General features: G+C 36.0%; 1 protein-coding gene across 1 annotated transcript; it reads right to left on the reverse strand.

Annotated features, from left to right (window-relative positions):
* Window positions 1-252: 252 nt before the first annotated feature.
* On the reverse strand, window positions 253-13,853 carry LOC144445364 (uncharacterized). Its single transcript, XM_078134903.1, has 12 exons — window positions 13,700-13,853; window positions 12,826-12,929; window positions 12,263-12,470; window positions 11,727-11,833; window positions 6,143-6,351; window positions 5,032-5,215; window positions 4,201-4,384; window positions 3,801-3,904; window positions 3,401-3,542; window positions 2,025-2,107; window positions 701-863; window positions 253-383 (listed from the first exon to the last, which is right to left on the reverse strand). The coding sequence occupies exons 1-12, from the start codon at window positions 13,851-13,853 to the stop codon at window positions 253-255; spliced, it is 1,773 nt and encodes a 590-aa protein (XP_077991029.1).
* Window positions 13,854-15,801: the final 1,948 nt, after the last annotated feature.

Raw genomic sequence — 15,801 nt, forward strand, 5'->3', positions numbered from 1 at the left:
GATTGTTAATAAATGTATGTCCATATGGTGCTAGATAGTCGTTCAATACTTAATTACAACACCTTACGTCCTATATTATGGATGTGATGTGAAGATCTCTTTATTTATTTATATTCTAATAAATGTATGCCTGTTATTATTCATTAACAAAGTATTCCGTTTGAAACATTTTTTCAAAATATTTTAAAAGGAAGATGAAAGAATATATAGTCATGGCTATGGATATATTCCAGTCAATCGTTTATTTGATCTTCATCTTTGGTTTATTCTTTCCATTTCTTTAGCTTTAAAGAACTTCCTCAAAATTTTTCCAGTAGCGGATTTAGGAATTTCGTCTGTGAACTCAACACCACCCCTGAGTTTTTTGTATGGAGCAACTCTTTCTGAAAGAAGAAAAGAAATATAGGTAAATAAGAACTGTCGGTGGTTTTAAAATGCCATCTGCTTCATGTTTAATTGGATACTTAATTGAGTACCTTTGAATAAAGCATCCGACAGACTACAAAGTCATTAGTTGCATCTTTTGTTCAAATTTCCTCTTATTTCTGTTAGATAATCTCACAAATCCGCGGAATAAAAAAAGCATAACGTGATCAAGTAGTTGATTTTTTTGTACTTGGACTCACTACCTGGTAGTCTGATGCCTTTGAGCCAACCTACTTTAACATGGCTTGCAAGTTGAACCGAAAGGTTCTCTGACCTTCAACAAACTTGATGACATCGTCTGGTGTCAGTTTGTCAGATTTAGGGACAACAAATGCCTTGGGAACTTCTCCTGCATCTTCATCAGGCACACCAATCACAGCAGCATCTCGAATATCTGGATTGGTTAGTAATACAGCTTCTAATTGTGCTGGGGCAACCTGCCAACATAAATGGAATGTCATTTGGGAAGAAAGGTCACATGCAAACGAGAGAGAGAGAGAGAGAGAGAGAGAGAGAGAGAGAGAGAGAGAGAGAGAGAGAGAGAGAGAGAGAGAGAGAGAGAGAGAGAGAGAGAGAGAGAGAGAGAGAGAGAGAGAGAGAGAGAGAGAGAGAGAGAGAGAGAGAGAAAGGGGGGGGCAAACAGACACAGACAGACAGACAGACAGACAGACAGACAGACAGACAGACAGACAGACACGGAAAAGATACACACATACATACATACATACATACATACATACATACATACATACATACAATCGGCACTCTTTCATTCCCTATACAACTTAATTCGTGGCCATTTTGCATTCAAATATGGGTACATTTTATGATCATGGCAACCTATTACTCCTTGATCATATTCATATTTCCTCTCACAAAAGGTTGAAGCTATTAATAGCTTTACATCTTCAATAACGGAGGCGATTACAACATCATAAATACCCGACAAATATGATTAGAATTATTTTTTATGTGTTTTTAAGATGTTAATACTTAATGGCTTTAAGTAGTCACTACCATAGACTTTTCCATGAACAGTTCATATCTAGAAGTTTCAAGAGTCACTCGTGACGTCATTGAGCATGACAGATAAACGGATGATAAGGTACACTGTTACCATTGAGAGTAAAGTGGCCATATAGATGAGGATTAGAGATTTATTTTGTATTTTGAATTTATAAAACAATTTGACCATGGCTTCCTACTTGGAAAATCAATATGAAACAACATATGCCAAGTCTGCCTACTTTGCAAAAAGCTCAAAATTATGTAATAAGATTGTAATTATACGTAGAATAACAAACAATTCACACATTTATTAATCTTTTGCCGTTTATTGAGTTACAAACAAGGACTTGGCATATGTTTTGTTTGACATTGATTTGTACAAATAGAAAGCCATTATAAAATTGTTTTATAAATTAAAAATCCAAAATAAATACCCGATCCTCATCCATATGGCCACTTTAATTATATTTAATTTAATTTATTTTATTTTATTTTATGTTATTTTATTTTATTTTATTTTATTTTATTTTATTATTATTGATTGACAAATAAACAAGACTTTGGATATGTAATATTTCAGAAATGCCAACCTGCACACTCATGTACTTGATTACTTCCTTAAGTCGGTCGACTACAAAGAAATGTCCTGTTTCATCATAATGACCAATATCTCCTGCAACATAAATTCATAATCATGTTTAAGAAGTATTTTAGAAGTGACATTACTAGATTTAGACAAAATGTAGCAAGAAATTGCGATCTTTCTATCTTAAAGTGTAGAATGGATAGAATGGAAGATTTTCAAAAGCAGAATAGTTTATGGGAAATTGTGAAGGAAATTTCGAAAGCTGTCGAGCTATCGCATATTTGTACAAACCATCGCCTACTATTAAGGTCATGGCATGCACGGCTCTAGACTCAGCAGTTGCAGAAGCGGAAACAGGTATGTACGTTCACGTGTAATGTAATGAACTGAAGCAATTGTAAGAGCTTATATTGACCAACTTATCATTATTCAAATAAGAAACTCGTATGGGATCCTGACCTAGAGTATCAGTCATCAATCCAATTGGGAAATTCCCAAAACCAAAAAGTCTAAAGATGTAACTCCCATAAATACATATTGGAGGGGGGATGACAAATGAAACCTTATATTTGTTAGTTCTTATCTTGTTTTCAACTACCGGTATATCCAATATACTGGTATAATATAACAACGATAAACTACCCACTTGGGATGGTATACCCGTCGGTTTTAAATTGTGAACTCAATATACCATGCCAAGGGGTGGTTTACTGCTCACATACATTGTCATTCGATTGTCTAAGATCTGAAATAAATAACCGTTTGGTTCCGGTTAATCGACCCCACCCAGTTTTTTACTGCCGACACAAAACCTTTATTTACGCATTCGAGAAAAAAATTATAAAATCGCGAAAATTGTGAAGTCTCACAACAAATAATGGATGTGGAATGCGACAAGAAAAACTGTTCTCCTAATCTTTAATGGCAGTACATCTAATAGGAAGAAGTAAATAACACTCACACACTTTCAGAAATCAATGGAAAACCTGAACTAGACAGTCACACACGAAATAAAATACAATAAAGTCAAAAAAAAAATCTACCTACAACAACTATCCTAAAAGTGAGCCTAATCGGAACCACACAATTGTTTTTATTAGGCCTAAACTCCAGAAGAACATCGAACATAGAACAAAAGTTTAAGCTTCCTGACAGGGTTTTAAATCAACGAGCTTAAAATAGCTTATTTGTGTCAGGAAATAGAGACATTTTCATAAACTGTGGGTTCTAGAGTCTCATTTCAAGATTTAATCACCTATAATTATTTGCAAAATCAGAGAGAAATCAAGGTAATCTTGAGCCTTTATAGGTACCTTTGCTATGAGCCAATACATCATGAATCTCAAGAATTTTAATAAATATATATGCCCATTGTCTCACCTGTGTGTAACCAGCCATCAACTAATGTCTCATTTGTTGCTTTCTCATTTTTCAGATAACCTTTCATGATCTGAGGTCCTCGAACGCATAGCTCACCATCTTCACCAGCACCCAATATTTCTCCTGTCCCAAGGTCAACGACCTAGTAAATGCATGGAAATAAGTAAATATGAAATAAAGTCGAAAAGAATGATATACTTAAAAGTGTAAAAAGACATACATACATACATACATACATACATACATACATACATACATGCATACATACATACATACATACATACATACATACATACATACATACATACATACATACATACATACATACATACATACTTATTCCTTTTCTGTTTGCTTTGCACTGACATAAACCTGTAATGCAAAAGTGGAGGCTAGATACCTTTGCTTCTGTATTGGGTAATAATAATCCACATGACCCAGGTGGACAATCATCGAGAAGTGAACATACCGTGACTAGACCTGTAGTTTCAGTAAGTCCATAACCTTGTAAGAAGATAAAACATATAATATAACCTTGTGTTTGTTGGGGGGGTCGCCTGTCTCTTTGTCTTTCTAAAGACTTTCTGTCCATCAACCCGTCTGTATATATGCATGTATGTCCATCTTCCAGTCTGCTTTTCAGCCTTCTCTTCTCTGTCTCTCTCTTTGTCTGTGTCTCTGTCTAGCTCTGTACGAAACAAAAGCCAGTCTTTCGCGTTCGTCCACCCCCTCACCCCCTTATGTAACTTTGCTGCAGCAATTTAAGTACTTTAAGGTCATATTTGTCACAATACACCAACCTTGTTGTATGATCAGTTCTTTGTTATGTGAAGAAAGTCTTCTCTTTGCACTCTCAATTGTCTCGGAACTAACAGGAGCTCCTCCAACACCAATATGTTTCAATGAAGACAAATCATACTTGTCAACGTTTGGGTCATTAGTAAGATGCTGTATATATAAAGAAGGAGTCCCCATAGTGGTAACCTAGGCAACAATAAAAAGAAACAAATTAGTGCTTATGAGTCATGTGTTAAAAAATTATTTGTTTCAAGCTATTCTCAATCATCTTAAAATATCTGTGGCAATGGAGTAGCATAGCAACACTGAGTAACACTGGGAATAATTTGATCCATGACGTTAGAGCCTCAAAAAAGAATCATTGATAATGTTTACATCGTTTGCGTCTTTTCTTTCATGAGTGTCAACTTCGTGAATAGTACACCCACACACACACACACACACACACACACACACCCACACACCCACACACCCACACAGACACAGACACACACACAAATATATATATATATATATATATATATATATATATATATATATATATATATATATATATATATATCGTCTGATGATCGCAACAGCTTGAAACAGGGTGGAACGGCTCCTGTGTATCTTACTTGATTCTGTGTTATTTACACCGCTCTACATCCACATGTATTAAACATTGTTTACTCCAGCATAGACATTTTACATATACTGAGTTCATGTATATATACGTATATTCTATGTCTGTGTCTGTGTCTGTGTTCTCTGTGCATAGTTAAAGATAAAACTTTAACAGGTTATCGATATTTGTTATTTTGTGTCAAAATGACAAATCAAACATACAATACCTTGTGTTCTTCCAAATGTCTTAGAACAACTTCTAATCCTGGTAGTAACAAGGGTGGAATTATAATTTGATATCCCTCAAGAAGTGAACGTGTCATGACATACGAAAATCCTCCGATATGAGCAAAAGGCAGTAAAACTAAGTTTACGTTGTTGTCACTGTTTATACTTATACTTTCAGGCTTCCTGTTGGAGAAGGAGTAAATGTTGGAAACGTACATTATTGGTATTGTGTTCATCAAAGACTAGGACAACTATCTCAAAACTCACTTAATCTAAATGTTTTAATCCCATACATGGTACTTATTTGAAGGGGTGGGTTAGTTAGTTAGTTAGTTAGTTAGTTAGTTAGTTAGTTAGTAAGTCAGTTAGTTAGTTAGTTAGTTAGTTAGTTAGTTAGTTAGTAAGTTAGTTAGTTAGTTAGTTAGTTAGTTAGTTAGGGGTTCTACAATTGACACCTTGTTTCATCAAATAACCACGAATGTATCCCTGACAGCTGGCCAATTATTTATAAAATGATACTGAATCTGTTAATTAGTGGTCAATATTAACCGTAGGTAATATATATGCAAGTTTAAATCTGAAGCAAAAGCTTGCATTAATTTTGTGTGTTACCATGGTAAATATTTTCAAAAAAAGAAGCACAACTATTCACTGCAAATATACATTTATTTACATGTTAATGAAAGAAGGCTATCATTGATATGTTGTGAAGTAACAGGCTGAAATCATGACCGTTGAGGGTGCAGTTTTAAGTTTGGCTCATATTTACATCGTTCTTTCAGCCTTTTCAATGAAATGGCAGACCATTCTCTTCCCAAATGTTCATTTCTTTTCTCGCTACTATTAGTACTTCTATATAATATCACACAAAAAATAAAATGACTTGAATATGTCTCTACAATGTGATATTTGTGAGGGTTTGTTCTTATAATAAGTTTTACTTGTCATCAAAGACATTACTGAACACGACTGGACGGATGCATAAATACGCAAATACATCAATTTAATGATGGACTGACCTGGGTCATTGCTAGCACAAATTGCTACTGTACTGCAATAAGGTATTGCAACCCTCTCTCTCCCTACTAGTGTTGTATATTGAGTACTCACGTTGTTTGCTCCATGTTTGATATTAGATTATGATGAGTAAGCATAACTCCTTTAGGAAGTCCAGTAGTACCACTAGAGTATGGTAAGAAGACCACGTCTTCCTTAGGATTGATTTTAATATTAGTAGGAAATGCAGAACCGTCATCTTTCATAAATGTACTGAATGGTATACATCCATCAACATGCTCATCACCAACCACATATATACCCTATGTTTATCAAGATAAAAATGATATATGACTCTATCATAATCCGGGACAAAAAGCAGTTCAACGGGCAACCTAACTTATCACATAGGGTAGGTTGGTCGATTGTTGTTTTTTACAATAATTGGACAGGGTTAAAACGAGCCATATATAATGCTGGTAAAACGTTTCTAGTTGAGTTTACATTGTACACATTGTACGCCCGCCAAATGAAACTCTAGAATTATTGTAGAGGCATAAAATATCACACCATAGACATAATTCGAAGTCGTACAATTCTTGAATGTGGTCTTTAAATACCAGAATTGAAAAAAACATTAGTTGTTATCTTTCTATGAAATGTATTTTCTTGTGGCAAAGCTAAAATATATTTTGCAAATGTGCATTTTGTAAAGGACTTCTCCTGAACTCATTTCGCAAAACAGTGCATTACATTATAATATAATATAATATAATATAATATAATATAATATAATATAATATAATATAATATATTATATTATATTATATTATATTATATTATATTATATTATGATACATTATATTATATTATGATATATCATGTTATGTTTTATCATATTTTATTTTATATTACAGTACATTATTTGCAATTGACTCAAATGTATATGGTCAAATGTGTGATATACAAAAATAAAGACATCCTCTTTTAAAAGTAATTTGAAGTGTGTATAGTAGTCCACAAGACATTTTTCTGACTTGTGAAGCGCGCATGAAGATATATTCCCCATCATCAAAACAAAAATGAAATGCCAAATATATGAGTAGGTTTGGGTTACGTAATTTCTACGCACACGAGGTGGAAGAGAAATCGTGAGGATATTGGACATGAATTTGAAGCCTTTACGACGTAAGCCCTCAATTCCATTTAGTGTAATTGATATTGTGAAAGTCTGAACTCTACGAAATGTTGACCAAATTTAATATGTGTCGAACAAGGTGCCTACAGTGAACGCTTTTAAGTTTCACATGAGAAGTCTTAGTCGCCATCTTGTCTGTATGTACCTTGACAAGTATAGTAATGGCAAACAAAGGAAAACGACCTGGTAAACTACAGGAAAGCAAAGAGGATGACTTTGGACCATGTGGTGTATGTGATAAGAGGTTACTTGAAGATGATGATGGTATTCAATGTGAACTGTGTGAGACCTGGTACCACCCTGTATGTGCGAAAGTCAAGAAGCAGACTTATCAGTTTCTAAGTAAGCAAGCCAGAGCCAGCAGTAATAAAGGTGAGGATCTCCAACTACACTGGTACTGTACTGGTTGTAATCCAGGAGCAGTGAAAGTGCTTAATTTTGTGAGTGGAATTAGTCTTAAACAAGATTTCATGCAAGAACAGTTCGACCGTGTTGAGAAAAAAGTGGAGAAAATAGAAAGAAAATTAGATGAAGATGTCCCGATAGCAGATCTTCCAGCACAGTTGGAACGTATTGAAAGCAGAGTAGAAAGAGTTGAACGAGACTTTTATGAAAAAGTGTCGACGACTAATGTTGGTATTCCATCACTTGCACTACAAGATATATCGTCTTTTGTAAGTGGGGAGGTGCAAGAAACTTTAGAGAGGGAGAAGAGGAAACTAAATGCTATAATTAAGAATGCTCCTGAGAGCGAGCAAGAAGATGACTTGGGTATCAGAGAAGTGCAAGTGTCGGATGTTAAAAGAGTCGGTACTACTAAGGGAAATTCGGTGAGACCATTGCGTGTCACCATAGAATCAATGAGTCAGAGAAATAAAGTACTCGTCTCAGCTAAATCTCTTGCACGTCATGAGAGCACAAAGAATATATTTATTGCACGAGATTTAACCAGGAGGCAACAATTAATTGATAAGAAACTAAGAGATGAGCTGAGACGTACACGTAATGAGGGAGAAGATTTAATAATTAAGAAAGGTCAAATTGTGGAAAGAGATCTTCATCTGGGCTCTGAGTTTATCGATCGGGGGTTGCCCAGTGTGGCTGCCTGTGAACATCCACCTGCTTCAGAAGCGGGGGACTAGATGGAACCGAAAACAATAATGGAAGTGAACTGCGTTTGGGTACACCTGGTGTTTGTTTTCGTACACATTCTTTGTATGCACCAATGGAAACTAGCGGTCCTTCCAAACCTGAGCTACCTTCTAAACTTAATTTCTTTTATGCGAATGCACAAAGTATTGTTGGGAAAATGCCTTTGTTAGAAGCGTATGCATATGAACACAGGCCTGACGTCATAGGAATTACGGAATCCTGCTCTCACGAAGGAATCTCTGATAATGTTTTACTTTTACCCAGCTACAGTCAACCCTTTCGCAAGGAACAAAAGGATAGACGCGGTGGAGGTGTATTACTTTATATTAACTGTAAATTAAATGCAAGGGAATTATCTACTAACTGTGACCCGGATGGTACAAGCGAATCAGTGTGGTGCGAGATTGATATGTACAATAAAGACAAATTGGTGATTGGCGTATGTTATGACAGTACAAGTAACACTTGTGATGATAGTCGTGTATTGTACGAAGTAATTCACAGAGGAGTATCCAGTCATGATGCAGTTGATGGGAGATTTCAATAGACGATCCATAAATTGGAATACACTTGAAGCTGATGCAGATGGTTCCAAATTACTCGATCTTATTCAAGATAACTTTTTGACTCAACATGTAACTACACCTACCAGAAAGGACTCATTGCTTGACTTAGTTCTCACTACTGAACCGGACATGGTTGGAAAGTTGGAAGTTATTGAACATTTCGGAACTAGTGATCACAATATTATTATTTTCGATGTTCCCTGTTTTGGTACCAGTTTGTGCAAGTAAATATGCTAGTCGTGATTACAATAGAGCAAACTTTCCTGCTATAAATTTTTATCTAAATGACTTCAAATGGAAACAAGACTTCGAAGGCCGATCAGCTGAGGAGTCATGGCAGATATTTAAATGTCGAATTGAAAGTTCAATCAGCATGTTTGTACCAATATGTCGGAGCGGATATAAGAGAAGAAAACCTATGAGTGGATGGACAGACGAGCCTTCAAAGCAAGGCGTAAAAAGTGTGAAATGTGGAGAAAGTATAAAAATAACAGGTGACAGATAAATTACGATATATACAAAATAGCTTTGAATACTGCAACAAGAGAGGTAAATCGTTCTAAACGTGACTTTGAGAAGCATTTGGCTAAGAATATTCGACAGGACTCGAAGTCTTTTTATTCGTACGTGAGGTCAAAATGTAAAAGACAAAGCAAAGTTGGTCCGCTGAATGATGATAGTGGTAATCCAGTCTATGACGATAATGTTCAGGCAAATATGTTGAACAATTTTTTCTCATCGGTCTTCACTAGCGAAAGGTCAGACTATTTACCGCAGCCAAAAGAGATGTTTTTCGCCGGAGAGTTAAATGAGTTGGCTGATATTGAAATTTTAAAGTCAAGTGTACTTAATATGCTTAGACTGCTGAAACCGGACAAAGCAGCTGGGGTGGACAGTATCTTACCCAGATATCTACGTGAAATTCGAGATGTTATTGTAGACCCACTGTGTGATATATTTAGAAAGTCGATTGACGAAGGAGATGTACCTATTGATTGGAGACGTGCAAATGTCACTCCATTGTTCAAAAAAGGGGACAAGGCCCTGTGTGGAAACTATCGTCCAGTGAGTTTGACATCCCAAATATGTAAAATATTTGAAAACGTTATACGTGACTCTATCGTCGACCATTTGGATAAATTCAAACTCATCAGAGACTCTCAACATGCCTTCATAAGTGGTCGTTCATGTGTCAGCAACCTACTAACCTTCCTAGAGTATGTAACGGATTCTGTTGATAAGGGGCACCCAGTAGACATTATTTATTTATATTTCTCCAAAGCTTTCGATAAAGTGCCACATCAGAGACTCATAATTAAATTCAAGGCTCATGGAATAAGTGATAAGGTGTCAAGGTGGATTGAGACTTGGCTAAGGAACAGGGAGCAGCGAGTTTTTCTGAATGGAACTGCGTCGAAATGGAGCAGAGTTTTAAGTGGAGTTCCACAGGGGTCTGTGTTAGGTCCCGTACTGTTCCTCATCTATATAAATGACATTGAGGAAAATATTATTAGCAGATGATACAAAGTTAATTCGCAAACTTGTATCTGAAGACGATGCTGAAGTGTTACAGAAAGACTTGGAAACCTTAGTTGATTGGTCAAGTGACTGGCAAATGCTATTCAACGTGAGCAAGTGTATTAAGGTCATGCATGTGGGTTACAATAATCCCAACTATCCGTACACCATGAATGGTAGTAGATTGTCATCTGTTGAGTCTCAAACAGATCTAGGGGTTTTGATTCACAACTCACTGAAACCGAAACTACATATCACAGGGAAGGTAAATAAGGCAAATCGAGTACTTGGTATGGTAAAAAGAACATTCACCTGTAAATGAAGGATATTCTATTGCCACTCTATAAATTGCTAGTTCGCCCACACCTTGACTATGCTTCCCGAGTGTGGTCCCCACATGCGAATAAGGATATTGTGTTATTGGAAAAAGTGCAGCGTCGGTTCATCAGGATGATTCCGCAGATTGGTGGCTTGAATTACGAGGATAGCTTTCGCGTATTGAAACTGACAACTTTAGAAACCAGACGGATCAGAGCAGATTTGCTGGAAGTGTATAAACTTTTCCATGGGCATACTCTCGTTGATCCAGTTGTGTTTTTGAACGTATCTACTTCGACAACAAGAGGACACAGTTTGAAATTGTTTAGGGACAGATCCAGATTGGATATACGTAAATATTTTTTCAGTCAACGTGTCGTAGACATTTAGAACAGTTTACCAGAAAGGTTTATTGATAATTCATTAGTTAATCATTTTAAAGCGTGTATTGATAACCACCTCAGAACAGTAAGGGGTCTTTAAAAGCCTCAATGGCTTCCTACCCCACGTAAATTCACGGTAAATTCACGGTAAATTCAGGTCGGGGCCATGCAGCCGCTGTCTGTGTGTCTGCCTGCCTGCCTGCATGCCTGTTTATCTGTCTGTCCACATTTATGCCGTGGTTAGTACTTCAGTATCAAAACTATGTTACATCATAATAAATTATTTTTAATTACATTACATTACATAAAACGCGAACACAGAGATAAAATAATTTTTGTGCCGACAATTTTCACCCAAATTATTGACAAGTCTTGAGAGCATCACGATTTAGACAAGCCACTACTGTAACAACAGGTTAAACATTGAAATAATGTCTCTTGGCATGTGAAAGAACCAACTAATTGTTCATTAATACACAACATACGTCGGATAAACTTTAGATTAGACTAAATTATAATGACTTTTTTGAAAACAGTTATAATAGCACATAATACACACACACCTTTATGTTCCCCACTCGTTTTGCTGCTTCTTTAGCCTTGTCAACACCCGAGGGCACTGTTATTATCCACTGAGCATCGGTGTCACCGAGTTGGTAAGAGAACTCATCTGATAGGTAAATTACGGTACACAAAAATAACATTAATTTTGTCAACAGTTTGCTTGATTATTTATGTTTCTTTACGTTTGGATTCGCCTTCTGTACATGTTGTTCAATCAGATAGGCATCTTCCGATAACGTTACGTGTCACTGACTATCAGGATGTTTAAGGACTCATATCAGAAGTAATATTTCACAATAAATGTCATCATCAGCGTGTGTTCAGTACGCGTACGTGTGGCTTCATAATCACGCGATTCGAATTCAACGCAAGCATTCTGTATTACACATTAGTACGCATTTACCCATCCCTGGACATATTTATGTTAATATCTTTCACGAAGGGAAAATAATTTACACTACACATTTCACATTCTCAAATGCGTGACGCAATTACTACATAAAATGAGGGCTTTGATGATCTTGTATATACTTACCAACTGTAAAAGTTGGATTTACAGGACCAAGGACGCCACCAATTGAAGCCACGGAATATAACGTTATGAAAAATTCAGGTGAGTTGGGTTGGTAAAATGCACAGACATCTCCTTGTTTAAAACCAGATTTGACCAATCCACTGCCACATCTACGAACGAAATCGTATAACTGTCTGTAGGTGTAGCTGTGATTCGAATCTGAATCAACCTAAAGGGAATGAATACAAGTTGACAATTATATATGGTGTTCCTGTGGACGACGTGTTGAGGTTTCCACCAAATCTACGGCTCATACCAATGCAATATATCTTACCACACAATACACTATATGTCTGTTAGGGTTCCATAATATTACCATAACCTTACCCAAACGAATGCATGAATCTCAAAAGATGTCACGCAATCGATACATAGATTCACTGATACACATATTCTGACAAGAATACCTAGGCCTTGGTATATTATTTATTCACCACTAATGTCTTCATTTACCCCAACTTTGAAGACTTTTTCATTCGTGTAAACGTATTAAACATTTTTTGCAATGTAGTCTCTGGACTTACCATAGCGATTTTATCTCCATATTTTTCAAACTTCGATAACAGGTACTGAGGTAGGGATACATCAGATGGTATTTGCAAATCAGGAAACTTGCTTTTAACAATACCTATGTGGTAGGAAGAAAGGAAGAGTACATATTTTTTAATAGCCTATTATTACAGATTGTGACGAAAATATCAATTGGTCGTTTACTCACAACAAAGTTGTTTACATATTTCGATTTATTCATGTGTGCATCTCTCTCAATAACATATTTCATAAATGCTTATTTTTATTGTCAATACCAGATTTTAAATACATTTCTTTCACCGAGTCGTATACATAAATGTATACCTACATTGCGATTGGAGCTTGGGATCCCTTCCCCTTTAAAGTGTTGCTAATAGCTATCAAGTGGCATATAGGTTCTCCACTTACAATTGATATGTGAATGATACAGCTTAAAGGTTGTCATGGATTATATTGATCATCAAAAAGTATTTCGATTATACTTGACTAAATAGTCAAGTAAATATAACCACCGACACATCAACTGCCCTTAACGGCAATCGTAAATAGTCCTTCAATTTGTTGAACTAAATGTTTATGTTTAAGCACACTTAATAATCAGAGTTTTATTCTTCTGCCTTGCTTTTGTCGTTAGTATATTATCATCTATCTTAATCACACTTTTAAAAGAACTAAAACATAGTTTGGGATATTATTGGCGAATGTACATAATGCAAACAAATTGATGTGCACGGACAAATGTGTAAAATAAAAAAGAAAATTGAATATCGCGCACAATAAAGAAAGCAAATATGTTGGTTAATAAAACGAAAAACAATAAAACGATGTGTTTAGTTTTGACATTCATTACATGTCATAGTCACTTACCATGTTTTTGTGCTGAAATACATAGATACCTGCTGAATACTTGTGCATAGATGACGGGTTTTGGTGCGATTGGTGAAATGATGGATGGCTTCCATTTCTCTACAAGTGGTTTACACAACCCCAGTGTACGTTTGAGCTGACTTACATTCAACATTGTGAAACTGCACTCATTAAAAAACACCGAAATGTAAAAAGATTTTAGTCATTGTTTATATATGATAACTTTGAAAAGGGCCAGGCTGTATGATTTAATTTTCCGTTCAAATATGTGCGACAACTAGCCTTAAAAGAACCATCGCATCTCTTGATAAGTGTTAACACACGAGAAACACAGAAAACACACATGTTCCTATAAAATATTGTCTACTGCTAGCCCATGCGTAAGGGTACTTGGGTTGGGTAATAGTACAGGACTGGTGTAGCGCACTCTGTCAAATTACAAATACAAACACCGAGCAGATTAAAAAGGTACAGGTCAAAAGTCTACATTCCAGACACAAGCTAGGTGTAACTATCTACGGCTTCAAAATTGGCAGGAGAAATTGTATACCTCAACTTAATTGGAAACTATTCTGTCCACATATAGGGTCAAATGTCATGAACCATGACATTCTAATTATACAATGACACGTTTATTTACACTATTACAAAATAGTTGTCATTATGACAATCTTACGTGCACTATATCACAAACCTACTTGCACTATGACAAACCTAAGTGTACTTTCAAATGACTAACTTACTTGCACCATGACAAGCTTACTTACAGTACTCCTAGAGTTTATACAGTTATGACCTTTGCACACTTCACCACACACATTAGTATAGAGATAATTGCTGGGCAGGAAATATTCAGTATTTTAGTATTATGCTTTAAGAATACGTTTTTCCAATTAGAGAAATAACAAGTGCGAGCAATTTGTAAAACAAAAGTCCCCGGGACAAATGTACGTAGGTTATTGCAATATTGAGAATAACTGTGACAGTCGTTCGTCTGACGTCATTTCAACCTAGAACCTGGAGGTTGGGAGAGTTATAATTTACAGCAGACTATGATAAGCAGTGCATATGATTCTCATAATGCATAGCACTGATTCTATATTTACCTCCCACTTTGACGGTGATGAAAACTATGTAGGTCAGTTCAGTTGACTTCCCTGAGATACCAACAATGCGGCAAGGACAGCAACACAGACACCTGAATAGAAGCAAGACTACGTGCACTTTACTCAATCATGCATTCATGTGACCACAATGACCCACAATGTATAGACTGTGCACGAGGTACGCCTGGTGAGTGCACGATAAAACGTTTCTGACATATGTCAGGCACAGGTCGTTTGATTCTACTGACCTATGGATACGAAGGGTAAACAGGCAAAGAAAATGAGTAAAATTGAAAAAGGGTATAAACTGTCAATATAAAACAGATCGATTAGTCAGGTAGAGTTTATTCGAAAATGATTGTCGATAGAAACAAAGGAAATTAACAAGTTTAAAAACCCATCCGTATTCAAGGTCATTGTGACTTTATAGCTCTTGAAATGTCCGCCCCATGGCAGGAACTGGAGACCGGTAGACTGTCAGTTGTTGGCGCTCATATTAAACCTTAGCTGAACACGTGAGTGAATACAGGTACAGACAACGCAACGACGAACCTACAGTCTACGGGGAGTCCCAATACCGCTTTCGATTTATCAGATTTCACCGGTGTACATAATATAATCGTGTGTTTTCACAGGAAGAATATCTTGCAAACACATAAGTTCTATACTATTTTTTCACTTGATATTATAATATGATAATTATCATTTCGCTGACATATCAAAACATTTTTTAAAAAAAAGACTTTTGTTGAATAGGATAAACTACTTTCTCCATCAAAATGTCAAACTGGATCAGGATCACCAGGTTGTGTAACACTGATGGATGGGCGCAGCACGCGCAAGATGTATACTAACATCCTGACATCGATCATTCGAATTTAAGGCACACTGTTTATAGTACAAATCTAGTTTAACCCATGTCATCACAGTCAATTATGTACACTTTTTACACAGGTTTATTTACCCCTAGTTTTTATTTACAGTTCCTGGTCGAAT

This window comes from Glandiceps talaboti, chromosome 14 (assembly GCF_964340395.1).
Source record: "Glandiceps talaboti chromosome 14, keGlaTala1.1, whole genome shotgun sequence".
NCBI lineage: Eukaryota > Metazoa > Hemichordata > Enteropneusta > Spengelidae > Glandiceps > Glandiceps talaboti.

What these genes read in the sequence shown, in the direction of transcription:
- LOC144445364 (XM_078134903.1), bottom strand. Translation starts at nt 13,853, where the DNA reads ATGTTGAATGTAAGTCAGCTCAAACGTACACTGGGGTTGTGTAAACCA. An exon ending in TGATGGCTGGTTACACACAG is followed by an intron (nt 2,108 to 3,400) that starts GTGAGACAATGG and finishes TTTATGTTGCAG; the next exon opens with GAGATATTGGTCATTATGAT. An exon ending in TGTCATCAAGTTTGTTGAAG is followed by an intron (nt 384 to 700) that starts GTCAGAGAACCT and finishes TTCTTCTTTCAG; the next exon opens with AAAGAGTTGCTCCATACAAA.